The sequence below is a fragment of the Grus americana genome, chromosome 1, assembly GCF_028858705.1.
Source record: "Grus americana isolate bGruAme1 chromosome 1, bGruAme1.mat, whole genome shotgun sequence".
In the NCBI taxonomy this organism is placed as follows: domain Eukaryota; kingdom Metazoa; phylum Chordata; class Aves; order Gruiformes; family Gruidae; genus Grus; species Grus americana.
In genome coordinates this window covers 147,357,996-147,385,005 of record NC_072852.1, presented here as the reverse complement: position 1 = coordinate 147,385,005, position 27,010 = coordinate 147,357,996, and the positions used below count along the sequence as shown (strand labels likewise).

At 42.8% G+C, this 27,010-nt stretch overlaps 3 protein-coding genes across 3 annotated transcripts in view; 2 read left to right on the top strand and 1 right to left on the bottom strand.

Moving 5' to 3' along the window:
- Window positions 1–2,188: 2,188 nt before the first annotated feature.
- MITD1 (microtubule interacting and trafficking domain containing 1) lies at window positions 2,189–6,288 on the top strand. Its single transcript, XM_054813703.1, has 7 exons — window positions 2,189–2,496; window positions 2,787–2,888; window positions 3,012–3,148; window positions 3,230–3,316; window positions 3,948–4,063; window positions 4,400–4,460; window positions 4,548–6,288. Exons 1-7 carry the CDS (start codon window positions 2,289–2,291, stop codon window positions 4,641–4,643), a joined length of 807 nt encoding a protein of 268 aa, XP_054669678.1. The 5' UTR covers window positions 2,189–2,288; the 3' UTR covers window positions 4,644–6,288.
- Window positions 6,289–9,338: 3,050 nt separating this feature from the next.
- Window positions 9,339–11,349, bottom strand: LIPT1 (lipoyltransferase 1). Its single transcript, XM_054813702.1, has 2 exons — window positions 11,260–11,349; window positions 9,339–10,818 (listed from the first exon to the last, which is right to left on the bottom strand). The coding sequence occupies exon 2, from the start codon at window positions 10,551–10,553 to the stop codon at window positions 9,423–9,425; it is 1,131 nt and encodes a 376-aa protein (XP_054669677.1). The 5' UTR covers window positions 10,554–10,818; window positions 11,260–11,349; the 3' UTR covers window positions 9,339–9,422.
- The window catches only part of TSGA10 (testis specific 10), a 39,749-nt gene continuing 23,817 nt past the window's right edge, over window positions 11,079–27,010 (top strand). Inside the window, exons 1-7 of the mRNA XM_054813701.1 lie at window positions 11,079–11,251; window positions 22,755–22,964; window positions 23,671–23,736; window positions 25,166–25,366; window positions 25,836–25,991; window positions 26,336–26,509; window positions 26,678–26,755. Of these exons, the coding sequence (XP_054669676.1) occupies window positions 25,340–25,366; window positions 25,836–25,991; window positions 26,336–26,509; window positions 26,678–26,755 (435 nt within the window). The 5' untranslated portion in view covers window positions 11,079–11,251; window positions 22,755–22,964; window positions 23,671–23,736; window positions 25,166–25,339. The remainder of the gene's footprint in view (window positions 11,252–22,754; window positions 22,965–23,670; window positions 23,737–25,165; window positions 25,367–25,835; window positions 25,992–26,335; window positions 26,510–26,677; window positions 26,756–27,010) is intronic.

Genomic DNA, 27,010 nt, shown 5'->3' with positions numbered 1-27,010 from the left:
CATCTCTTAGTTTTATTTATTTATTGAATAGAATAGAATATTGTGGTTGAAAGGGACCTACAACAAATATCTAGTCCAACTGCCTGACCACTTCAGGACTGACGAAAAGTTAAAGCATGTTATTAAGGGCATTGTCCAAATGCCTCTTAAACACTGACAAGCTTGGGGCATTGACCACCTCTCTAGAAAGCCTGTTCCACTGCTTGACCACCCTCTTGGTGAAGAATCACAGAACGGTAGGGGTTGGAAGGGACCTCTGGAGATTATCTAGTCCAACCTCTGGCTAAAGCAGGATCACCCAGAGCAGGTTGCACAGGATCACATCCAGGTGGGTTTTGAGCATCTCCAGAGAAGGAGACTCCACAACCTCTCTGGGCAGCCTGTTCCAGTGCCCTGTCACCCTCAGAGTGAAGTTTTTCCTCATATTCATGTGAAACTTCCTGTGTTCTAGTTTGTGCCCGTTGCCCCTTGTCTTGTCACTGGGCACCACTGAAAAGTCTGGGCCCATCCTCTTGACATCTGCCCTTTAGATATTTGTAAGTATTGATGCGATCCCCTCTTAGTCTTCTCCAGGCTAAAAGAAATGCTTCCTAATGCCCAGTCTGAACCTCCCCTGGTGCAACTTTGAGCCGTTCCCACACGTCCTGTCGCTGGATCCCAGGGAGAAGAGCTCAGCACCTCCCGCTGCACCTCCCCTCCTCAGGAAGCTGTACAGAGCAATGAGGTCACCCTCAGCCTCCTCTCCAAACTAGACAAGCCCAAAGTCCTCAGCCGCTTCTCAGGGGACATTCCTTCCAGCCCTTTCACCAGATTTGTTGTCCTTCTCTGGATGCATTCGAGTACCTTTACCATCCTTCTTAAATGGTGGGGCCCAGAACTGCACATAGTACTCAAGGTGAGGCCACACCAACACTAAATGCAGCAGGATAATCACCTCTTTTGAGGGGCTGGTTATGCTGTGTTTGATGCACTCCAGAATGGGGTTTGCCCTCTTGGCTGCCAGGGCACACTGCTGACTCCTATTGAGGCAGCTGTCAGCCAGCACCCCCAGATCCCTTTCTGCAGGGCTGCTCCCCTGCCACTCCTCTCCCTATTTATACTTGTGCCTGGCATTACTCCGTCCTAGATGCAGAATCCAGCATTTGTTCTTGTTAAATTTCATGCCATTGATGATTGCCCAATGGTCCAATCTATCTAGATGCCTCTGCAAGGCCTCCTGTCTTTTGAGAGAGTCAGCAGCACCTCCCAGCTTGGTATCATCAGCAAACTTGCTGATGGTATGTTCAACTCCTGCCTCCAGCTTGTGGATAAAGATATTGGACAGAACTGGCCCTGGGACTGAGCCCTGAGGAACAGTGCTGGTGACCTGTCACCATTCACTAGCCCCATTCACTACAACCCTTCGAGCTCTGCCCTTCAGCCAGTTCTTCACCCAACACACTGTGAACCTGCTCATTTCACAGTCTCTAGAAATCTGTCATAGCACAGAAAGCACAGAATTAAGTAGGGTAATGTGTATTTTTCAGTTTCTCAACTACTGCAGGACATACCGACTCTGGAATTCTTGACCTGGTAAAGAGACAACGAACCCACACTGCAGATGCCATCCCCTCCATCCTCTTCCCCAGGATCTGCAAAGAGAGCAGGACATAACCGGTCGGGACTTTCCTTACAGCTCCTCATACTTGCAAACAGATTACGCAGCCACTCAAACTCAGACCGGCTGAGCACATATCCCGCGTCTATTACAGCTCCTCTCGGTGGCTGAAGAACGGACCGTGCTGACACCGGGCACCCGCAGACTCCTGGCCTTTCAAAGCCGCGCTCTCCTCTCAGAGGAGGCACCGGCCGGGCCCCGGGTGGTGCCGCCCCGAGGGGGCGAAGCTTGGCCCCTCGCGCCGCCCGTGACCGCCGCCCTCTCTCCTTCCCCCTCCCAGCGGCGGCTGCGGGGCACCGACAGGGCCGTTGCCCGCCGCGCCTCGCCTCGCCGCTTCACGGGGGAGGCCCCTCGCCGCCGCAAGCGGAACGCGCACAGCCAAAGGCGCGGCGCCGGTGCCGTGTCGCTCCCGAACCAAACCGCATCCTGGGCCACCACCTTCCAAGCGGCTGCCTGCCCCAGGCCTGCTCGGCCCGCCGCGGCCGCCATCTCGCTGCGCACTCTTCCGGCCGGCCACCAACACCACGGCACTTCAGTTCCGTGCCGGCGGAAGCACAACGATGAAACACAGCCCTTTCCCTCTTCCTCCGCTTCGGTTTCTAGGCCCCCGGTGGCGGGTGAGGCGGAGCGCATGCGCAGTGCCAACCCCCTCCCGTCCCCGGTCCCTGTCCCCGCCGCGGCGCCCATGTCGCGGGCGGGGGGCGATGGCACCGCCGCACTGGAGCGGGCCGGGGCGGAGACGGTGAAGCGGGCGGTGGAACTGGACCTGGCGTCTCGGTTCCAGGAGTCGCTGGTGTGCTATCAGGAGGGTATCGACCTCCTGCTGCAGGTGGTGAAAGGTACCGGGCAAGGGGCGGTTTGACAGACGTTTTACCGCAACCGCCGGGGCGGTTAGTTGTTAAATACAGCCCGGTTCTGTCGGAGGCCGCCAGCCGGGTGTGGTTTTGAGGAGACATAAGCCGTGTTTGGCGCCGAGGGCCGGTCCCGGTGTGCCGTCGCCTCACGGGGAGGGAGAGGAAAGGTGGAAAGGTGGCGGCGTCTCCCCGGGAGACCGGGGCCCGGGCAGGGCTGAGCTCCCCGCGCTTCCCCCGCCCCGAGGAGAACTGGCCTGTGTGCTTTTGATTCACAGCCACGAAAGATGAGGCAAAAAAGCATCGTTACCGGCAGAAAATATCAGAGTACATGACCAGAGCTGAAGACATTAAAAAACACATTGAGAAAGAGAAACAAGGTATGGAGCTGCAATGTACCTGTTTGCATTTAAACACCTGTTGTTACGTGACCATTTTATGGGTGAGGTGGTTAAGAATTATGTCATGATCTTTACTGAAAATGAGGCTTATTTTCTTTTCAGATGGCAAATACCATAAGCAAATCAGGATAGAGGAAAATGCAACAGGTTTCAGCTATGAAAACCTTTTCCAAGAGTACCTTACAGAGATTGTTTCTGAAGTTTGGGTGGAGGACCCGTACATTAGGCATGTTCATCAGGCAAGTAGATATTCGGTGTAACTGATACAGATGTAACTACTAAAAATATCCAAGTTACTAAATGAAATAAAACTTTTACAGTTGTATAACTTCCTACGATTCTGCGAGATGCTAGTTAAGGGGCCGTGTAAAGTGAAAACAATTCATCTCCTCACTTCCTATGATGAAGTAAGTGTCTAGATTTTGGTTTCTATTTCCCCGTACTCAGGTGATACCACATGCAAATACATATATATTAATTTTTAAATATAGATTTGTTCTTACCAGTACAGACTGAAGCTTTGATGCCTTCAGCAGAAAACACAGATTAAGAGAAAAAAAAAAAAGTGATAGTTGAACATAAGCAATTTTATAAGTTCAGAGTTTTCTGATAACTCTAACAAATTCTTGGTAAGCAGAATCTTAAATGGAAAAGATATTTTTGTGAAAGTTTTTTATCTATTGAGATATGGTTTTTTTTAATCTTCCAACAGTTGTATATAGTTGTCATTTTAGAGGCTTTGATGAGCTAAAACCTCTCAAACTATCACTGCACTTATTTTGGCTCAAATAGTAATTCCTGTCTAGTTTCAAAGGGCTGAGAGTGAGCTCCTCCTCCACATCCCTTAGCAAGCGTACCTGTAATCTGTCTGCTTTTTATCCTGTCTTTGAAACTGCGAATCTGCCTTCATCCAAGTTTCTTTCTTTCGGTTTAAGTTATTACTAAAAAGGTTTTGCTGGTGAGTTTAGAAAGAGGTCACCAGAAGTAGAATATATCATTAAAAAACCAAACCTACCACGGTATTTTTACTTTTAACAGGGTAGTGGGAAGAGTCAGCAGATAAGCGGCTTGGAAGAAATACAACAATCATTGAGGAATTATGGAGTAACACTGAATGTTGCATTTTCATCTTCAATACATGATCGAGAAATTAGGTGGGTGATATAAAAAATCAGTGAATGCCAGTTATTTGAAGTCAAACTACTTAACCATAACTTTTGAGACTATTTCTAATTACAGCTGTGGTTAACAAAGTGGAAGGCAGTGGCCCCCACTGGATGAAATCAGCCCTCCACAGTTTCACGTGTTCTAACTGTGAACATAATAGTAGGTGTCTCTTTCTACAGAATAGTGTCTTCCATGGTTCATACAGGTATCGGCTACACTAGGAAATAATTGTGATTGAAACAAGGAGCTTGTGTGTCATGTGGATATAACTTCTTTTTAGTCAACATACTCGTAGTATTCAAATTTATTAATTTTTAAAACAGATTCAACAATGGATGGATGATTAAGATTGGAAGGGGTCTTGATTATTTTAAGAAACCACAGGTAAGAATGCTTTGACCTCTTTAATTAACTTACACTGTAGAAGAGCTCATTCTATGTTCACCATGTCAATTCTGTTAATTTCTGCAGGGTCGTTTCAGCATTGGATACTGTGACTTTGACTTGCGACCTTGTCATGAAACAACAGTGGATGTCTTTCATACTAAACATACAAAGAAAATGTGATCAGATATGACTGCTTTTAATGAGTGTTTTTATAAGCATAAAAATGTAAGACTGGAAGATGCCATTTGAGTCCTGCTGTCCACCCTCAGAAGCAGTTCTTCTAAGTACTTAGTCCAGCACAGCTTTTATAATCTATAGGTTTAAGGATATCTGAGACTTTTCAGTCTGAGAAAACACAACTGTACAATTCCTTCACTGTACTTCTCCCATAATCTTAATTAATACAATCCATGTCTGAATTTGATCTTGATTTCATAACAGACCCTCAGTACTGCTTCTCAAAGGCCTCTCTACAATCAATTCTTATTTTCACTATCAATTTTGTCTTGAGCAAATTTTGGGTTTTACATCTTTAATTGACAACCTCACAAACATTTGAAGCTGGGCTGCCACATGTCCTCTTTTATAAGCAGCCCTATTTATTTCCTTTAATTCCTGTATTCTAGTCATGATTACTGTTCTGCTGTGTTTTGGTCAATCCCATAATACCTGACTTCACAGACTTTACCAGTAACCCCAAATATAACATTCCATTTTCCAAGCTCCTTGCATACAAATATTGTAGTGTTCAATATACAGACATTTTAGGGTTGTCTTACGGGTCTCTGCATGATGGATTTGGGGCTTGAAGGGATACAAACAGCTGTATTCTTTTCCCCGTCACTCCTATATGTTCTTTTATTCCGTGAGGTATGTTCTTATACCGGGTTTTCACCCTTTGCGTTAGGTGTGAAAAGGTTGTATGATCTTCTCCCAGTCTTTTCCCTGACTTCCAGCTTTAATGTCCTTCCAGCTAGTGGTGCCAGTCTGAAGTGCAGTAATCTATTTCTCTGCTACTAAAAAAATAATAATTGATTTTTAAATTCTTCCAGAAGTTGGATACCCTGAAACTTTCTTGTTAATAACAATTCTAAGAAATATGCTAATTGGAAAAAAGACAAAATCTTTCCTCGTCTTCCCTTCATCCTCTGGAAAGCAGAAGGTATCACGTGAGCTGCTGCTGCTTTTTCTCCTAAGAGTTTTTGATCATTGTCAGCAAGAATCTGTTGAAGTCGTATATTCTGACATGAAGAACAGGCGGTGGCCTCTTTTGCAGGTCCCATCAAAATCTTTTCAGCCTCAGGATTGATAGGTGCCTTATGTTTTCTGCTCTTGTAATACAAAATGCCTCTGTATTCTAGTAGCATGTTCATTGCTAGAACTTTTTCTCTCTCCTATGTTTCTTTTTCCTGATGGCTGGTGTATTCCATTATCCTTTTTTTATTATTTGCTTTACAATTCTTTCACCTTCTGTCATCTAATGCTGCTATTCTTTTAGTCTTGCCTCTAACACTACAAATCTATTCCACAGCTATCAAGAAAAAACAGAGCTGGTCTTTGCTTGGTTCTCTGAGTCACAGTTTGTCAGTAGTCTGCTGCCTTTATCCTTTTGCATAATAATGTCTCAGCTTTTCAGTGTTACATCAGCAAAAAGAATAACATACTTGCCACAGTAGCTGTATGCTACCAGTCAGTCCCCCCAAACATTCCGTAGAGGCTCTCTGGCCTCTGTGATACTAGATTTCTGGTCAGTCATCAGTTTTATTCAGTTGTGTATAAAATATGCCTATTTTTAATGGGAATAAAGGTTATTTTTTATTATTTGTAGTTTTAGTCATCTGTTTTAATTCTTCTCTGCACTACATACAGTAATTCAAGGAAGCTGGGTAATGCCTTCTAGATAAACCATGATTGGGAGAATGTGAAGCTTTGTATCTTTTAACCTACTCCAGCAGTTTCAAACATACGGGGCAAAATAAAAAGCCACCTTAAATATTTTAGATCAACTTTAAATCTTAATACTTAATTGGAAATCAAAATAAAAATCTTTATGCTTTCTGCATCTTGTAATACAATATGCCTCTGTTCTAGTAGTAGCTCCTTATGATGTGGTCCAAATACAAGAGGCAAGTATGGTCTTCCCTCTCTTGCCTGTTCATTGCTAGAACTTTTTCTGTTTTCTAATTAGACTATAATTCAGTAGTTAAGACTATGGCTTTCCTTGCAGATGTCATAGATATGCAGTATCTGTACATATGCACAACTAAGCCTTCAGTGGCATACCAGTTGGCACTGCACTGCAATTTTTACCTCTAAGCCCTTTACCTCTGAATAGTTCCTTTCATGGTCATTAGGAACACCATGTACAAAAAGGAATGTATATCAACGAATAGAAAAAAAAAATTATCAGAGCAAGCTAAGAATACAATTCCACAATCATTTTACTTACTCCAGGCCACATTCTTCTCTGGTACCACTTGCACTTATGTAGTCAGGTCATCACCTGGATTGTGCAGCCAGGACTGTCCCTCCTGGCACCAACTGTGGCGATGAGCTTAAGCCACCTTCCCAGCTGGAGTGAGCCAATAAGCCACCTTCCCAGCTGGAGTGAGCCAAGTGTCATTCAGCTCTGCAGTCCTGTCAGTCCCACTAACCGAGGGCTGGATTCACCCCCATCAACTGCTCTCCTTAGATAAAGGTAGGTCACTCCTGCCATGTCATTTCCTACTGAGTACTGGTCAACTAATGTGCAAGTAACATAGTAACACCTCACAGGCCTTTGCAGGCCTCACTAGTTAACAAATATTTGCAGCTAGAATCTCCTTGGCACAATTTAATTATCAAAGGAGTGAAGTATTCATAAAAGGATATACTGCCTAGGGCTCCCTAATCTATCTGTCTAGATCCTCCTTATCTGAAGAATTTCAATTGCTGCTGTTACCACATTACGCTTATTTCATAGTTTGGTGAGGAACAAATTGTATAACGTAGAAGTACATAAACTGTAACTGCCTCACTTCAGCGGAGATCCTATCGGCAGAGGCTGTCTCTGCTGCTCTCTGGTCTCTCCTATAGCAATGAACTGCTGCTGTTTTCACCTGATCAAAATTGCTTTGCAGTTATTCCGTGACAGGATTTGGTGCTGTGACTTGGATTCACACGTCCTGCTTCACCTGGGAGGACCGCAGACTGATCCCTGCCGAAATCCCGTTGGTGCCACTCAGAAAGGTAAGGGACCTTTTGACATCCCTACTGGAGCTTCAGCCAAGAGTTGTCTGTATGGACAAGGACGCTGGAAGTCAATGTCCTTACAGACCTAATCATAAGTCTTTAAAGTCCAGTAGAGTTCAGTCACCCTGACTTTCCAGTTAACTTTTCCTTCATGCCACAGCCTCAGAAATGTGATTAGGACACCCCCAAGGACATAAACATCATTGCTCCTTTACTTTCTTTAGGCCAGACTGGTCCTTATTTATCTTGCTCCATTAACAGCAACATTGTTTCTTGCCTAATTGATCTGGCATTTCTCATTCCACTTTACATGCCTCTGATTTTCCTGCAGTTCCCTTATCTTCAGAAGTAGTAAACGCTGTTGGTATTTCAGGACAACCCTAGAATGTCATCCGGTAACAAGCCCTTTGTCTGTAACTATCCACCTCATTTCTGGATACCATGCTTTCCTTTAAAGTCCTACCACCCCAGTTAACCCTCTGGGAAAACTCTTAAGTAAACTGCGCTGTGCCATAGCACCCTGAATGGAATTTACCTTGATGTGCTCACACTCAACAGGGTGAATTTATGGCTTTTTTGCTTGATGACCTTCCCATTTCAGATTTAACTAGCTCTACTATTCAAGGGCAGTTTGGTGAAGAAAGAGTTATAGAACATAAAGGTGTGTAAACTCTCTGCCTTATTTGGGCAGAGTTCACATCAGCAGAGTCTGTCACTGCTGCACTGGGTTCTCTCCTACAGCTGTCGCAATAAACTGCTTCTGTTCTGACCTGATCAAAATCGCGTTCTGCTTATTCAGCAACATCTTGAGCCTTCCTTTCGTAATGTTACTTTATACTGCTATTATTTTTATTTAACATGAAAACTGTCATTTTCAGTTTACTATTGCCTTTCATTAGCAAATTTTCTCTTAGGTGGTAACATAAGTAACCCTTTTCTCCTAGATCTGTATTTGCAAGTGTATTCCCTAATGCAGAAGAAGTGTTCCCACTTTTAGCTTAGATACCAGTACCTATGGCCGCAGCGGCTCTCAGCTTTGTGCCTGGCAGTGCAGGTGCAAAGGAGGCACACATGGCCTCCCTCCCAGTTAGCCTCTCCTGCCCTCATCACATAAAGCCCCGCACTGAACTTCCTAATCCTTCCCCATCCTTTTGTACACGCACAGACAAAAGCCCTAATCCAGGGAAGAACTGCTAGGCTGATTCAGTACACAGCAGCAAGCTTAGCTTACTACAGCAGAGAGGGTTACCAGCACTCTTCAAAAGGACTTTCAGCCAGAAACCAGGGGGACATCCCTTTTCACACAGCTCAGGGGCTGAGACACGACCTTTGAGCACTATCTGCAAGAAGGGGGATGCAGCCTCGGGGATCCAGCACAGAGGCACAGCAGCAGTTCTCCATCTGTCAGCCATCCGTACCTTGTCTGCTACAGAGCCAGTGTGTGATGCCTCCACCATTTTCCCTGGTTTAAGCAGCAATGATGTCTATCAGCACAGAGCAATACAGGGCTGCAGCTTATTGCAGTGGCTTACATCCAGTTTGGGAACCTTGGGTGCAGGCAGTGTGAAATCTAATTGCTGGTAGGCAATATTATGCAAAAGCACAAGATTAAACAGTTTTAATGACTAATAAAAGAAAAATTCAGCTTGTAGAAATTAATGTTTTAATTTTGTTTTCAATAAATTAACTTAAAAAGCAGCAGTTTAGCTTGCATTTTCAAAATGCAAGTCACATTAACATTTTCATACTCTCGCATAGCAGATTCCACCTGCTGTGCAACTCGTCATCTTGTGGACACAGTCTTAGCAATGTTGTTGCTAGTGTAGTGGTTTCGTTTGGGCAAAACTTACTGCCAATAAGGCCCTTCACCAGTTCACTGCACAGTGCTGGTGGCAGCCACTGCTCCGGCAGATCAATGTTACAGACTTCAATCCTTCCATGCTTTACATCCATATCTACTTTAACATCAAGAACAGAACCTTTATAGACCATGTTAAAACAAGTGCTTACGTTGAACTTCGGTGTCTTTCCATACACCCATTCCCAGGTTTGTAGTTCTTTAGTTTTATTATTAATTCCAGGAAGCGCAGTCTCATCAGCTGGATTTATTAAGGTGATATGATGATCTATTTGGTGTTGCATAGCATATTCTTCAGCAATGGCATCCAGGAGCATCTCACAAGTTAAACCAGGATCCTCTTCAAAGAGGTTTTTCACTGAGGCAGGCACGCTCGGAGTGGCATTGCTTTTTAGCCCTTTATAAGGACTCTTAAGCACAGAAGATAAAACAAACTTATCTGCGTTACAGAGTAAGGTGCAATGGTGATAAGCAGTTGCCCTTCCCAGCTTTGCAGCTGTACCTGAGATTTTGTATTGCCTGTCTAGCAAGATGTCATATCTGTCAGTGACATGTACATCTAACTGGGGGCACAAGGCTTTCAGTGCCTTCACAACTAGTTTCAGGTTTTCCATTCGTTCATATTTTTTTCTGGTTGTAAAGAAAGTCAAATTGATATTGCCTAAGTCATGGTAAACTGTCCCTCCTCCACTTCTCCTCCTGGCTAGTTTTATATTTTTTTGCCTCAATAGCCTGAGGTTGCATTCCTGCCAGGGATTCTGATGTCTCCCTATTACCACAGCAGGGGAATTTCTCCAAAGGAAAAGGACCTGTCGGTTCTCTAAATTCAAGTGGTCATGGATCCAGTCTTCCACAGCCAGATTTTGGTAAACATCATTAGAAACAGACTGGATAATGAGGCCTCCGCTAGTTGTGCTTCTGAAGCCAGCTTTTGGAGTCCTGAGGATACAGGATAGCTGAAGGCAGTTCTTTAATGATGACTGGAGTACCATGTTTTTCATAACTGGACAGCAGATAGAAGGAATGCTTGGTCTGGTAAAGCTGAACGTGGCAAGTGCTGTGTCACAACCTGCTGTTGTGACAGAAATGAAATGCTAGTGGCAGTCATGCTCTTCCCAAAATAGCAATGCTCCTGAACTGATGTGACTTGCAAGGCATGTTTCTCCTCCTGAAGCTCATGATGCCGTTCCAACCCTGACGTGTGCTTAACATAAAAGCTGGGGTTGTTGGAGTAGCTTCTCCTCACAGTCCTTGGTGCCTAAAAAACTAAAGGAAGAAATGGAATTAAACTGTGGATTTCCCCCTCCCTCGGTAGTCTTGCTAGTACAATTTGTGTATTTTGCTAAACTTTTAGTTGGCCATGTTTGGGGGTTTTTGGTTTGTTTGGGTTTTTGTTGGTTTTTTTTTTTATCTAATAAGAAAAAATAGGTGCAACAAGTTCACGAGCTTGTTGGGTCAGTGACAAGCCAGCCAGGCACAGGGCTTGCTGCCCCAGAGCCTGCAGCGCCAAACCGAAAGGCCCCGCGGCGTTAACCGGAGCCGGAACCACCCGGTGCCGTCCCAGGCGCCATTTCGCTCTCGGCGTAGGTGTTCCCTAAGCCACGGCGGCTCCCCTCGGCGGCCACCCCTCACCATACGGCAAGCCGAGCGGCAGCTGGCTCCATCCCCCCGTGGGGCTGCACCGGGACGATGCGAGTCGGTACTCACGGCGGGGCGGGGCCAGGCGAAGCGAGGCGGCGGTCATGCACGAGCAGGCCCTTTACCGCCGGCAGCGGCCCCTTAGCGCGCTCCGGAACACCTTCCGGTTCCCGAGGTTAGAGGTGCTGGGGGCGGGCGGCGGGCCTGCGCCGCGGTACGTGAGCCCGCCGCCCGGGGTGTAGGCGAGCAGGCAGGAAAGTCAGCGCCCTGCTGGTAGCGGAGAGCTGCGAGCGGCTTTTGCGGCTCAGGTGAGAGCTGAGGGGAGTGGGTGGCCCCACGGTAAGCGGCGCTCTGGGGCCGTGAGCGGCGCGTGCAAGTAACGCTTCTCACACCGCAGCCAGGACGTGCTGCGGCTTGGGGAAGGTGAGAAGGAGCGAGAATGATCAGCTCGTTGATGGGCAACGTGCAACTAAGTTAAGACTCATCAGCCTGGTGAAAAAAACCCCAAACCTCCTGTGGTAAGAGATTGTAAAGTGGTAAGTGGTGTTAAAGAAAGTAGGTCAGTGTTGATCTCTCCTGCCCCTCCCAACACGGTAACTGTGAGGTGTCGGGTCATGCCAGCAAGCGGCAGATGCATAGGGGGTATAATGGGTGATTCTTTGTGCGAGACCCAGCTGTGCAGTGACTCGCCACAGGATGTTCTGGGTGATAGAAGCTCTCCTGAGTTCAAAGGGGGACTGAACAAGTTAACACAAATGCAGAGAGGCTTGTCACGTACATAGAAACTATCCGTGGCATTCATGAAGATACACAAACTAAATGTTGATAGCATAATTCATTAACAAGCTGGAAATGGACAAAGACTAGATAATTAAAGATGTAGTGCATGCAGCAGATTGTCCTCAGATTTGCATTGATTTAAGCCATTCTTAAAGTCTACCAGACCTGAGCTGTAGCTTCTTCAAGAGCTGTTGTCTGTATTTAAGTTATCATTGTGGGTCAATGCACTACACTACTAGTTGAAGTTTTTATCCACAGTAGTATCTATATGGGCAAATATATGCTATATATCTCTTGCTGATGCACATGTATTCATAAAGGATACATTGCATGCTTTTAGTTCTCATTCCTCCTCAATATTAGAGTCCCAAGACATGAAGGAATTGTAGAGAAAAAGAGTGGGACAGTGGGTTGTGATAATTCACATAGACTATGCCTGTTGAAGAGGAACAGTTACAGGTAATTTTCTTCTTTCCAGTTCTAGGAATAGGTGGCTTAGGAAGAAACACCAAGTCGATATCCTTATTCAGGTGAAACAGTGAAATTATTTGAGGAAGTATTTTGGCTTTGAGTATGAGGTGTTCATATGTTTGCTTTGCCAAAAAGAAAACTGTTTACGAGGGGGCCTGAATTGCCTTTATCTTCTTATTGAAGAAACAGTACTAGAATAGCTATGTTCCCTGAAAGGTGAAGGAGAAAAGAAGGTGGATAAAGGGTGAAAGGCTTCAGAGGTTAAAGATGTGAGCTTGGGGTTGTTTCCTACCAAAGAACTGGATCATTCCTTACCAAACTCTTAAAGGAAAGATGTGGGTTTAGCAGGGCGAGTCACCAGATGTGTGCTGGCGGTGATTAATGGGAGAAACAGACTCTAAAAGGTGCCTGACGTGATGTGTGCCCCAGCACTTGGCATGTTGTACTATTGCATTAAAAAAAAGTTGGTAATTATTTTAAGTAGTTTGAAATGGGCATAATTTGTTGCTAAATTAGACTGGTGATAATTATGCACTAGGGTGAACTATTCTGTAATGCATAGGATAAAAGTATGTGGAATTTGTCCATAACAATGTGTTTGTTTAGTGTTCCAAATATTGGAAAATCAACTTTTGAGGCGGTTGGTAGAATGCACAAGTGAACCTGGCCACTGTAACGCTGGTCAAAGGAAGTGAAATGCACCTTGTGGGACTTCTGATGTTACTGAAAAACAAAAATGCTGGACGACTTGTTTCCATTTTGGCACCTAACTCTTGGAAATTTGCAATGTGTTGTTTTGCCACATGCTGTCACTAAAAACATACTGAGAGCTGTTACACTCTTGGTTTTTTCAAGTTGAAAACTGTGGGCCTAACCAAGGAAATTCTGTTCCTCTAGTTAGAACCAGAATTTGCTAAAAATGTAAAGTGTGCAGAATGCTAGGTGGACAGGTAAAAATGTCATGGGTCTGTTTCTGATGTGCTGAAGGATAAAATAGGCATGCAATCGTAAATGCCTGTCTTGAAAAATGGCTATTGTTGAAGATAAACCCAGCAAGATAATCAGAAATATTCTGGCAGTAAGCAAAAAGTACGAATTCATACAACAGGATTATGTTACATTATGAGCCAGCAGAAGATCCTGACAGAGAAACTCAGAATATAGAGTCAGCCCTTGGTAGGATCCAGCAAAAAAATGCCTTAGTGACACTTATTCCAGCATTTCTCTCAGGAATGCAGCTCTAGGTTCATTCTCTGTGTGCAGGAATCCCAAAGCCATCGGGCTGCTCTCCTGTGATGGAAGTCTAAGGCAAACGTCCATCTGCATAGCCAATGCTGATTTTCACAGAGCCTCAGGCAGCAGCCTAAAGAGGATTTTTAGATATAAGGAAAAAATTATTCACTGTGAGAGTGGTGAGGCACTGGAACAGGTTGTCCAGAGAAGCTGTGGATGCCCCCTCCCTGGAAGTGTTCAAGGCCAGGTTGGATGGGGCATTGGGCAACCTGGTCTAGTGGAGGGTGTCCCTGCCCATGGCAGGGGGGTTGGAACTAGGTGAGCTTTAAGGTCCCTTCCAATCCAAACCATTCTGTGATTCTGTGATTCTAAGATTTATTACTTTCTTCATTTTCTCTAGCAGGAGCTAAATTATGCATAAAGATGTGACTAGGGCAAGAGGGGAGAAGGTGGCTCATGTTAGCAGAAGAGAGATTGAACAAAGTCATAACAATGCTGACATCTTTTTCCCTGTGGACCCACCTAGCACCTTTCTAGACTTGACTTTAAATAACCAGCTTGCCAACTGGACTTCTGCAGTAAGAGGTACTCTGGTCACCTTAGCTCTGCTGCTGTCATCATAAATCTCGACCTTTTAAAAGTCTTCAGAAATATAACATTCTCCCAACTAATTTTAGAGATATTTTCCCCATTTTCTGTCAGTCCTGAGAACCACCTTAGAATGAAGACCTCCTTGTAACGATTTGAGCTCTTTGTTTTTCATGGGCCAGTAAGTTAGCCAGACTTAACGCTGTTGCTGTGGTTTCAAGTCTCATGGCCCAGCTACCCCATAAGCAATTCTGCATTTGTGTTTTACTGCCTTCAGATGCCTGTCAATGTAAACTGCTTGAACTTCCCATCTACCAGCTCAGTGACTACTCTAATAATGAAGTTAAAATATTTTTTTTTCTCTGCTAGAAACACAGGAAAGGGGCAAGTCTATCAAATTAACATCAACATAACATCTCTGCCATCTTATGTTGGCTAATGAGACTAGTGTCCTTCTGACTCCTTAAACAGGCCATGCATTGTTACAGAAACGCATCCTCGATGCCTGCCCTAGCCCCAACAATCAATGTAATGTGGAACAAACTATAATGATTCTGTATCTGACCTAATTTGTACCAAATTTCCAGGTGTGGTATCTGATATTTTCCCAATGGATGAAGAGTACACACCATGATTTATTTCTCTCTTCACTCAGCCTGCTGAGGACTGCATTATGTAGGAAGCTGCGAGTTTTGGAGGGTGAGGTTCATGTAAAGGTAGTGCAAAGCTATATATACTAATGCCATCTTCTTGGTGGACCAAAATAATAACCTTTTGGGATTGGAATTTTAAAATTTCTTGTGTCTTAACTACGATCCTATAAATCACATATCTGCAAAATACAGTGATTATTATTTTTGCTTTTGAAAACAATCCTGTCTATGAGTTTTATTCTTGTTTTATAGAATCATAGAATGGTTTGGGTTGGAAGGGACCTCAAAGATCATCTACTTCCAACCCCCCTGCTGAGGGCAGGGACACCCTCCACTAAACCACGTTGCCCAAAGCCTCATCCAACCTGGTCTTAAACACTTCCAGGGAGGGGGCATCCACAGCTTCTCTGGGCAGCCTGTTCCAGTGCCTCACCACTCTCACAGTAAAGAATTTCTTTCTAACATCTCATCTAAATCGACCCTCCTTCAGCTTAAACCCATTACCCCTTGTCCCATCACTACACTCCCTGATTAACAGTCCCTCACCATCTTTCCTGTAGGCCCCTTCAGGTACTGGAAGGCCGCAATTAGATCTCCCTGGAGCTGCCTTTTCTCCAGGCTGAACAATCCCAACTCTCTCAGCCTGTCCTCACAGCAGAGGTGCTCCAGCCCTCTGATCAGCTTCGTGGCCCTCCTCTGGACTCGCTCCAACAGCTCCATGTCTCTCCTGTACTGGGGCCCCCAGAGCTGGATGCAGTACTCCAGGTGGGGTCTCACAAGAGCGGAGTAGAGGGGCAGGATCACCTCCCTCGACCTGCTGGTCACACCTCTTTTGATGCAGCCCAGGACACGGTTGGCTTTCTGGGCTGCAAGCGCACACTGCCGGCTCATGTTGAGCTTCTCATCAATCAATACCCCCAAGTCCTTCTCCTCAGGGCTGCTTTCAATCCATTCCTCGCCCAGCCTATAGTCGTGCTTGGGATTGTGCCGACCCATGTGCAGGACCTTGCACTTGGCCGTGTTCAACTTCATGCGGTTTGCACAGGCCCACCTCTCCAGCCTGTCAAGGTCCCTCTGGATGGCATCCCTTCCCTCCAGCATGTCGACCACACCACACAGCTTGGTGTTGTCGGCAAACTTGCTGAGGGTGCACTCGATCCCACTGTCCATGTCACCGACAAAGATGTTGAACAGTGCCAGTCCCAGTACTAACCCCTGAGGAACGCCACTCATCACCGTTCTCCACTTGGACATTGAGCCGTTGACCACAACTCTTTGAGTGTGACCATCCAGCCAATTCCTTATCCACCGAGTGGTCCATCCATCGAATCCACGTCTCTCCAATTTAGACACAAGGATGTCATGCGGGACAGTGTCAAATGCCTTGCACAAGTCCAGGTAGATGACGTCAGCTGCCCTTCCCTTATCCATGGATGCTGTAACCCCATCATAGAAGGCCACCAAATTTGTCAGGCACGATTTGCCCCTAGTGAAGCCGTGTTGGCTGTCACCAATCACCTTATTTTCCATGTGCCTGAGCATAGTCTCCAGGAGGGTCTGCTCCATAATCTTGCCAGGCACAGAGGTGAGACTGACCGGCCTGTAGTTCCCTGGGTCTTCCTTTTTATCCTTAAAAATGGGGGTTATGTTTCTCCTCTTCCAGTCAGTGGGAACTTCACCATACTGCCAGGACTTCTCAAATATGATGGAGAGTGGCCTGGCCACTACATCCGCCAGTTCCCTCAAGACCTGTGGATGCAACTCATCAGGTCCCGTGGACTTGTGCACCTTGTTTTGATCTACAAGTTTTTGTTTGGTACACAAACAGCAAAGCAACATTAACCAGCATTAACATATAAGAGAGAACTCACCATACGTCACTTAGAGAAAACCATAGACATACCAGAACAATGCCAACTAAAAATATATAATTTTATTCCTAAAATGAATTTTCATGAGGAATAATTTTGATAAGGTTATGAAAACCTGAAATGCTATCTTTTTACATCTGTTTTGGAGACAAACATGAAAATGCAGAATCTTCTGTGATGATTTCCACCATGGCAAAATCAGAAAGTAAGACTTAAAAGAAATCCAGGATGAGGAGAAGAAAAAGACTGTTTCTCTTGCTCTTTTTCTGGAAGTTAAAATCTTCCAATTTCTTCTCTGTTTTTGGGTGGAGATCATATTTCAGAGGTATTACTCCTAATCTCCAGAAAGGTGAGCTCTATCCATGAATGCTGAATAGTGGCAGTTGCCAAAAAAAACCCCCTCCTGTCATTTACCCAGCACTGTCTCCAGAATATAGAATCTGCACCAATGCCTTACAGAGGTGCTGTAAATAAGAACTCCTATCATGGGGTATAAGAAAACACACGAAAGAAATTACTTATGATTTTTGCTAGTGGAATAAAGAAAAACGTAATTAGCCTTGTAATACCTTGATGTTTTTAACTTTACAATGTTTGTAAACCGGTCAATATGTTAGCATTAAAAAACAGGAATGAGTTCAGACTGGGGTTTATCATATGTGTGAAGCTAATGCATGATACTGTCAAGAAACAAGTTTAACGTTAAAGGTAGTATTTATTCTGGACAATACAACTGACACTGATATCTTACAAATACATATGTAAATTAGACAGGTGTTTGATAGAAGATGAGGTTTAATTAAAGGAAGGCTATTTTCACAAGATTAAGTCTTTCTTAGCTAACACTTGTTCTTGTCACGCCAGAGAGGTATGGCAATTGTTGGAGTTTTCATCTGTGAAAGTGTCTCCTTGGATAGTAGTTTCTGAAAGAGATGAACCTACTCAGAGTAGAGGTGTTCAGCTGAGCTCCCTGCCTGTCCCAGCTGATCAGCTGTAGCAGTTTACCATACCCGTCTTCTATCCTGGGGCTGGACTGACAAGGCATGGCTATTTGGCTTTGTCTCTGCAATCTTCTGACCTGTTAGCATTGCTCATGCTGCTTCTCCCTTTCTCTGAGGCTTTTGGATTAATTAGGGGTGAGGACTATGCTGCATGTGTGCAGGGAGGTTGGAGTTAAAGGTGGTTAAGGGTGCTTGAAAACAAAAAAAAATCCACTCAAACCAACAATGGGAGGTATTATTGCATATGTCAGGGTATGCCAATTTGTGATACTCAATCACCTCCCTGTCTCCATCCCCAAATAACTATGAATTATTGAATTATTATTTGAGGAAGTAGTCTTTTTTATCTGTTGAGGTCTGGAGACAACATTATGTCACTTAAGAGACTTAGCTTAGCTCCCCCCGCAACAAAAAAAGCCATTCAAAAGGATATAGCAGCAACCAGTCACTAAATACTCATTCGTACTTAAATCCAAAAAGAAGTATGAGCACCTTTTCTTTACTTTAGTAATGTTTATTGAGGAATTATGCTGTAAGTCATAAACCTGGTATCTGGAAGATATATTTTAATAGGTAAGAGTTACTCAAAAACCTCCCAAGATGAAACCAAGTAAAGAAATAATTAAAATTTCTATGAAGGCAGCGCTTATAAATACTTATATCAGAATTAATGGGAAAAGGGTTTTACTGATAATTTTGTACAAGATTTTACAGTGCATCAGGGTTTTTTATGATTTTTTTAGGATTATTTCTAACCTCTCATTTGGTTTTGCCTCTAGCATGTCAGTCGTACACCCCTGTAAGGACACCAGGTATTATGATCATTTCTGAAAGCAAGATTAAAGAGCATAAAAGTACAGAGACTGCATGCTCACTACACAGAGCTACTCAGCTTAAGCTGTTGTGCTGGTACTGTGCCAGAAGTTGGTATGTCCATTGCAGCTGCTTGGCTTTTGTCCAGCAGGACTCCCAGCCCAAGGAGGTGGAACAGCCTCAGGGGGAAGGGCAATATTGTGAGAATGTAATGGTGATGGGTAGCTTTTCCTTCAGGGGGAGGCTGGAGTCGGGGGTTCTACGGCCCTTCACAACCATCCAGACTAGCCAAAGCTTTCACTCAGCTACCTGGGAGAAGATGAACCACCTCCCGCCTTAGCTGTGCGGCCGCGGGGAGGCGAGGAGCTGCCTGCTGGCGCCGAGGGCCGTCCCCAGGGCTGAGGAGATAGCCTTCAGAGACGTGGGGGCTGTCCCGCCGCCTCCTGCCTCCCCCAGCCCCGCTGGGCAGGCTGAGAGGGGCGGTTGGGAGGGTGCGGCAGCCCGCCGGCCGTTGCCGGGCGCCCAGGGAACGCGGAGGGGAGGCAGCCGTTGGGGCGCGGGGAGCTCCCCGTTGGGCCGGGACGGAGAGCGGGCGCGGCGGCGGGTGAGTGCGCGGGGCGGGCAGCGGCAGGTGCCTCACCTGGCCCCGGCAGCTGCCATGAGCCGGAGGGGGAGAGCGGGGAGTCGCCCCAAGGTAGACACCGGCGGGACTTGCCTCGGCGGGACATGCCTCGGCGTCCCGCTCGGGGGGTGGGGGGGTGGGTGTTCGCCGAGCGGCCGGGGGCGAGGGGTAAGGAGGGCGGCAGCGCAGGGGGCGCGGGCATTTCAGGTACCGCTGCTGTGTACGCTGCGGAGAACAAGGAGGAAAGGAGCATCTTAAACGATTAAATACTGAAATACTTGGAACTCAGAAACAGTTTGGGGGACTTAATCAGCCTAAAAAGTTTACTATCTCTGAATTCTTTTGGTCGCGCTGCAAATGTCTTTAGTGCTGTGTGAAGTTTAGCGCGAAGTTTCATCCCGGTTGCAAGGGGGTTGCATTATCGCAGTTCAGAGGATGGCCGTGAAATGTATCAACAGCAGTAGTTAAATTTTACCACTTTATGGCAAGCATAAGTAATAGCTATTTTAGGAAATATAAATATCACCATGTTTTTCAAAAAATTCTCTTTTACAAGTTGAGTCGAAGTAGCATTGTGAGTGAGCAAATACTTTGTATTCTATCTGTAAATTTGAGTCCTCAATGCCCAGCGAGATACTGAAGGTACCAATAGCTTGTAAATGACTCTGATCTGTTCTCTTCCTTTTCTGGAAAGACTAAAGCAATGCATGTAAGTGGAGACAGTTGTGAGTGCCTCTGTCAGAGAGAACAGAATATTACGATGGGATTCACCTCATCTAATTTGACATGTCAATAGTGATGATGACTGTAATAGAGATGTCTAGGCTATCTTTATCGTCAGAGATAGTCCTAGGGCATGATTAATTTTAGGATGAATGCCTAAAATCTATGACAGGACTCACTTTGTAGAAATGCATCTTTGTAGATACCCCAAATTAAGTCAGCTTACTCTTAAACCGAACTATTGCTTATAGTGGTGCTTAAAAATACCTTGAGGCTGATGGTCAGACTGATAATTGGTGGCAGAGATTTGATTCAGATGAGGATGAATGTGGTAACTCATCAAACCAGCTGCCCTAAATTTCCTTGAAACTCTTGAATCTGAGCATGGAGAGAAATTGTTGTGGTCATGCTGGTGGTGATAACTTCCTGCTGGTGCGTAATTGAATGTTCATATTGTTAAACCTGTGGGCTACTTCCCATGTTATAACAAGAGCAGCCTATCAGGCGTTGAATAGCAGTGTGAGGCACTGGTGTGCTTGCCGCTTGCCCTGCCTCACTGTGACTTGTTAACCTTTCACTGAGGGACTCATTCCAGCAACCCTGCTTTATCATATTTATTCTGAAAAAGCTGCTAGAGAGCACTCCGTCTTTCTCTTCCTTCTTGTATTTCAAAGTGTTTGTGAATTTCTAAGGAAACATAAGCGACAGTAATGTGAGTTGATGATAACTAGCTCCATATCCCTATGTTCAGTGGAATTGAACAGAATTTGAACACTTACAAATGTTACTGGCCATGCTCTATATTTGAGAAGATGCTGATAGATGTAATTCATAAGTAATGTCCATATTTCATCTTATCATGCATTTCCTCTATTTTGATATAGTTGAAATAGAAAAAGATGCTTTTCTCCATCCTTTTATGCTTAAGAAGTTAAATGGTAGCATTCTCCTTGCCAGTTTATATTGCTGCAACAAACTTTCATGAGCTAAAGCAGAATGCAATAACATGACAGGAGCAAAGGTTATTTGTACTTTATGATTCTTTATGGCTATGAGTATTTTTTGATAGTGTTGGTATTGGGTTTTGAGTCTATAAAGCCTTAAGTGCTTGGTAACTTTGCTTACAGGTTGCTTTCATCGCATAGCATTATGAGCACAACTGTAATTAGCTAAGGTGTTCAAATTATAATTCCTGTCTGTGTAAAGCAGAGTAAATTTCTAAAATGGTATTTTCCATGAAGAACCCTTAATTTTGTAGTCTAAATATGGTATCTCTGAGTGCTTGCCATAACTTTCTTGGTTATCCAAGAGAAGATGAGGGGGGAAAATCATAGAATCATTTAGGTTGGAAAAGACTTAAGCTATGATACAGGTTGGCTGTATGGAACAACAAAACCACTTTTGGTGTAGTCAATTACTTGAGGCTTGGGGGTGTAGACGTGACTCAGACTTAAATTTCGTCATTTTAAGTGTTGTTTGTACATTCAGATAAGAGTAGGATTTAGCCTCCCTGCCCTTCATTGGCACTCCTGTTCCCACCATGTAGAGCAGGTGTCATTGTGAACTTCCTCCAGCTACAGCAGAGCTCTATTATTTTATAACTTATAAAAGTGCAGGAATCTGAAAACATAGATGTACAGATGCTGTCTCTACTGCCCTTTGTGGATGCTTTCTGTGGTGTGATGAGGTTTGGTTTTGGGGTTTTTGGGGGGTTTTTTTAAACTACTTTTCCACTCAACCAATCCATAATTACCACATTTTCAGGTTTATAACTGTGCTTTGTTATTAATTCAGCATCATTAGCTGGATCAGACTTGATGAAAATAATAAAATGACAATGAAAATAAATTCTTTTTTTTTTTTTTTTTTCACTCTTCTAATATATTTGTATACCCATTGGGCAGAAGTGGCAAAACGGCAAAATTAACTACTACAGGATGTTACAGGACAGAGCCCACCCAGAAAGCTTTTTGTCACAAGGCATCTTTCAGGTCTTCCTAAATAATTCAAGATGTATTTTTGTGCACTGCTAGTAGTACCTGAAGAAAGCTCTCTGACTATTAGAATCACGTGAACCTCACAGAATTCAACAATACTGATTTCTCATGCATTACAGGATCAGCCTGTGCAAGCAATGGAGTTTGTGTGTCGCACTGTATCCATATCTTGATTGGGCTGTGATTTTAGGAAATCTGAGGACTTGGAAAATTGAAAAGCTATATAAGGCAGTAATGTTCCTGTAGACTGAGATGTTACAATAAATTGATATGGCCAAAATAGTTAGCAACTTCTGGCTTCTTACAAAAAGGCCATATAATATTTTTCTAAAAATACAACATTGTTTCAGGGAAATCATTAATCTTATATTAATTGATGAATTCATATTAATTACCAATTTGCTACATTTCTGCTGGCCTTTGTGAGGTATGTGTGAAGGGTATGGGCCAAACTCAAAGAGGAGGATTGAAGGGCATTCCTACGATCTAACAGAACTATAGTGAGTAACTGTTGGAAACGTGCGACCAGGCCTGGAGAGACATTTCCCCTTGCAGTACTGTAGGAGAATAACTGTAGTGGCAGCCCAGCTTGAGACAGTTTTTAGCAGAAACGTTAAGGATCAGATTCTCCATTGTCCAGAACCCTTCAAAATTAATCTGTTCAAAATGGTGCTAGTAGTGTGTATATTCTTCATTTGTGAATAATCTTTGGGTTTTTTGCTTGTTAAGCATAAATTGCATCTTATTATTAAGTAATCTCTGCAAATCCTTGAGGATAAAGTAAAATACTTTCTACCTCCTTGTCCTCATAGATTGAAGATCTGAAGAGGATAAACCATGAGCTAAGGCAACATGTCATACAACTGCTTGATAAGAAGCTAGTGGTGGAAAGTCAAGTGGATAGAGTCACCTGTAAAAACGATCATCTGTGTAAACAACTTGCTGTAATTGGCAAACTATCGGAGCAGCTGGAAGAAGAATTGCTGTTGAATACTGCTGAGAAGGAGCTCGAGGAAGCAAAGGTGTCTGCTTATTAGAATTAATGTTGTGCAGTGATATTTTAGTGTGGTTTGCTAATAATACGGGGAGCTGTTTTGGGTGGGTTTTTTGACCTTTTGGGCTGAATTTCCAGCTTTTGTTTCTGCTTTGAAGTATCTTTGCTGGGATGAGGAAGGAGTAGATTCTGGCCACTGTGGTATTTTTCAAGTGTAGAATGGTTCAAGGATTAAAATCACACTTGCAATTGGAAAGAATGTAATTTCAGTGAAATAATTTTTTGATTTCATAGGATAATGGAGAATTGCATTCTATGCACATGCAATTGCGTGATATAGTAGTAGCAGTCAGATGGGAGAAAGCATATTCTTTGTTTGCAGTTAGTGTAACTGCATACTCAATTCTTTAGCTCATAGGTAGATTCAAGCTGTCCCTGTTTTCAAAAGTTTCTCGATAAAACAGTTCTGGGACAAGGTATCCCATGCTTCATGCTTCCTTTTTCATTCACTCACCTGAGAGTAACTCAACTGTTACTGTTTTTCCTAATCCTGGACTTTTAACTGATTCCCTTCTAGATTATTGTTAATAAATAGTATGCTTTCAGCCTAGTCAAACTAGAAAACATGTACAGAATGCTCCTTTGAACTAGAACAGTTGAGCTAAAATGCTGGATTTGCACTAATGTTTAATCCAAATTACTGCATCTCTTGCTCTCAATTTTTTTTATGGTAGATTCAAATTCGACACCAGGAGAACAAGATAAAGAAGCTGGAATACACAGTGAAAACACTAAAAGCTGTGAGTTAAACATGTATCCTTAATATGTATGTAGCTATGAAATCAAGTCATTTCCACATGAAATTAATACTTGCACAAGTGAATTTCACTTGCTTTGTTTTCACTGATAATGGACAAGCTATAGAATGGATAAACATATCTGTGTTCATTTGTAGTTCTCTGTCTCTAGATGGATGGGAATCTGTTTCTGTTTTGCAACTAGCTTGTCATGATTTTGCTTTTGAGAATCTTATTTTTTTTGCGGAATTGCATGTAACTGTTTTGAATACCTTGTAAATCACTTGCAAACCAGAAAGAAGTCTCATTTTCTCTTTAAAATTTTTATCTTAGTATTCTGTCTTCCTTAAAGTGTAATGATACTTCTGGAATATTTTGAAATATATACAGTGTTGTAATTGTAGAAATATTTGCCAGGGGTAAATCCAACTTAAATTAACATTTGAATTTATTAAGTGGACTCATTCACTTGCTTCCCATATAAGTTGATGGGGATTTTTTTATGTGTTCAAAAAAATACTTCTTTACTGTAATTTAAAGTTTTGTCTCAAATTTCAGGGCAGTGGGAGGTTTGTTTTTTGGTTTTGGGGGTTTTTTTTCCCTGTATAAAATATTTGAGCTTATGCCACAATCCTGCAAAGAACTCCCTCTGGAAAAAAACAAACCACTCTGATCATGTAGAGCTTACCGCTCAATTACTCTAGAAAGATTTCAGTCCTTCAGCCAGAAATTTTAGGATTTGAGAGCTAGATTCACTGAGAGATTTAAGTGATTAATTTACAACTTTTCAGGGATTTAAAGACCTACTTCTGCATGTTTCTTAAGAAAATAATAAATTTGCAGGGTTTAGTATCCCCTAGGTACTTAAACTTTCATGAATCCAGGTACTTCCAACAGATAGATTGCGACAGAGGGGGATTTGGTGTGCGATTTTGAACTTTGGAATTGCAGTTTATCTTCAAAATATGTTTTAGGCCCCTAGATGACTTCCTGGACATCAACTTTACTTTTTTGCACATTACTTTATTTCCGTTTCAAAAATTCACTTTTCATGGATCTTAAGGAAACATAATGGCCTAATTTATTTCATATTTAAAAATTCGTGAGATATTCCATACAAATCTACTTTATTGTCCTCCTTAGTTTTGAACAGATATATTCCAAGTTAATTAACATTTAGCTTTTATGTCCTTTTCTGTTCTGTTAGATCCATTTTAGAAGGACATTGGAGACCTATTCTGCAGTATAACAAAAAAAAGATAAAATATAGACATTCAAAAGTTACTTTAAAGTATTAAATGGCTATTTATTTTTATTAGGTGTCTGCTCCATCTTGATTTCGAAGAATACGTTTATCCATTTTACATTGAAGTATCATTCATTACAAAAGTTCTGTTTCAGTGAATGAATTCTCTCATTTTTGCATATGCAGGTTATTTTACAAACAGAAGCTGAAAAAAAGCAAGGGAAGTCACCTTCAAGGCTTGATACCTTTATTAAGACATTGGAAGAGGACAGAGACTACTATAAATGTGAGACTGAGAATTTGCTGAAGGTATTTAGAAACACATTTTCAAGTCCCAAGCGAACCTCTACTTGTGGCAGCATGTCAAAAAATTTTTTATCCATCCAGGTGAGCTTGGGAAAACACTTTGGAAGGGGAGGAATGCATTTTTTAAAATATTGGTTTGTCTTATGCTAAACTACCAAAGCCATAATTACCAGGAAGAAAAACTAATAGATTATAAACAGAAGGATGCATAAGATGGGAATGGGCCAATAATGTGAATTTTAATGCTGCTTTACAGCACATGCATGTATATCACTTTAAATGGTTACTGACAACTGCTTACATTTAACGTGATTGTCAGTACCATTTGTGATAGACATTTGCTGCTCAACATAAATGTGTATTTTAGAAAATGGTATGTATATCTTGTCTCTAATACTAAGAAATATATTTGTACAGTCTTGACTACATAGAGGTTACTAAGCTGGAAGGCATATTAAATCTTTCATAGAAATTTTCAAACCAGATGTAATAAGAAAGTGTACCAAGTTTTGTTTCTCTACTTCAACCTTATATCACCTTATTCTTTAAGGGAGTGAGTTCTGATCCGGAAGTTTTGAAAATATTGAGAGAACGTGAAGAACTTAAGTCAACGCTGAAAAAATATGAGCGCCATGTGGCAGAAATTCAGGGTAACTTCAAAGTTTTAACAGCTGAGAGAGACAAAATTGTCAATCTTTATGAACAGGTAATTTTATTTATATTTGTATGATTAACTAAAATAAGGTGATGTGCAAGAAAAAAATCCTATTTTTGGTTTAGTGTGAAAAAGAAAAAAATGCAAAACGTGTTTAAAAATAGGAAAACAGCTATGGAAGATCTGTGATTTGAATCTGCCAGTTAAATACAAGTTTGTAAGTGCTGTCCTGAGTCAAGAATGCTTTCCTGAATCAAAGAATATATGCACAAATCATTACTACTTCTTTTATATTACACAGTTTCTGGGATGCTTTGCATTACCAGCCATATGCCACAGTAATATATTACATTATCTATTCCATATTTCTGGTATGCCACTGTTTTTAAAAACAGGCACAGGAAGAGATTTCCCAACTTCGTCAGAAAGTTATCAAATGCCCCAGGACTCGTAAAAGTACTGTGACAGCTCAAGCTATGTTAAGGCATGTGGAGACAGAAAGGGATACAGCACTGTCAGATTTCCGAAGGATGACTACGGAACGTGATAGCCTCAGGGAGCAGTTAAAGGTTTGATTCTGCCCCCAGCCCAAGGTTATTTTAACATGAAAACTACTTAGTAGTGTAATTAAGGTTGCTAAAGGTTTTTATTCTAATCCTGAGAGTTAATTGCATTACACATCTGTGGTGAGTTCAGACTTGTTCTATATGTGATTTTGTTGTTGTTGTTTGATACAGATTTCCCAAGAGACTGCGTTTAATGAAAAGGCTCATTTGGAACAGAGAATTGAAGAGCTAGAAACTACTATTCAAAATGTAAGGGAACATAATTATTTATGGAATTGTAAATGTAATACAGGTGATGGTCCTGCAGGATTAACCATGAACAACCTGACTGCTTTCTATCAGGAAACAACAGGCTGAGAGCAGTGGATGTCATTTACCAAGACTGCAGCAAGGCTTGTGACACTGTTACCCACAGTGTTCTTGTATCCAGGTTAGGATATTATGGTCTGGATGGTTGGGCAGCTAGGTGGGGAAAAATTTGATTGTATGGTGAATCTTATCAGG

Excerpts from the sequence above, each read along its gene's own strand:
- MITD1 (XM_054813703.1), top strand. The coding sequence starts at position 2,289 with ATGCGCAGTGCCAACCCCCTCCCGTCCCCGGTCCCTGTCCCCGCCGCG. Across the intron at positions 3,317-3,947 it reads TCCTCACTTCCTATGATGAA|GGTAGTGGGAAGAGTCAGCA; the intron begins GTAAGTGTCTAG and ends TACTTTTAACAG. Across the intron at positions 4,461-4,547 it reads ATTATTTTAAGAAACCACAG|GGTCGTTTCAGCATTGGATA; the intron begins GTAAGAATGCTT and ends TAATTTCTGCAG.
- LIPT1 (XM_054813702.1), bottom strand. The coding sequence starts at position 10,553 with ATGAAAAACATGGTACTCCAGTCATCATTAAAGAACTGCCTTCAGCTA.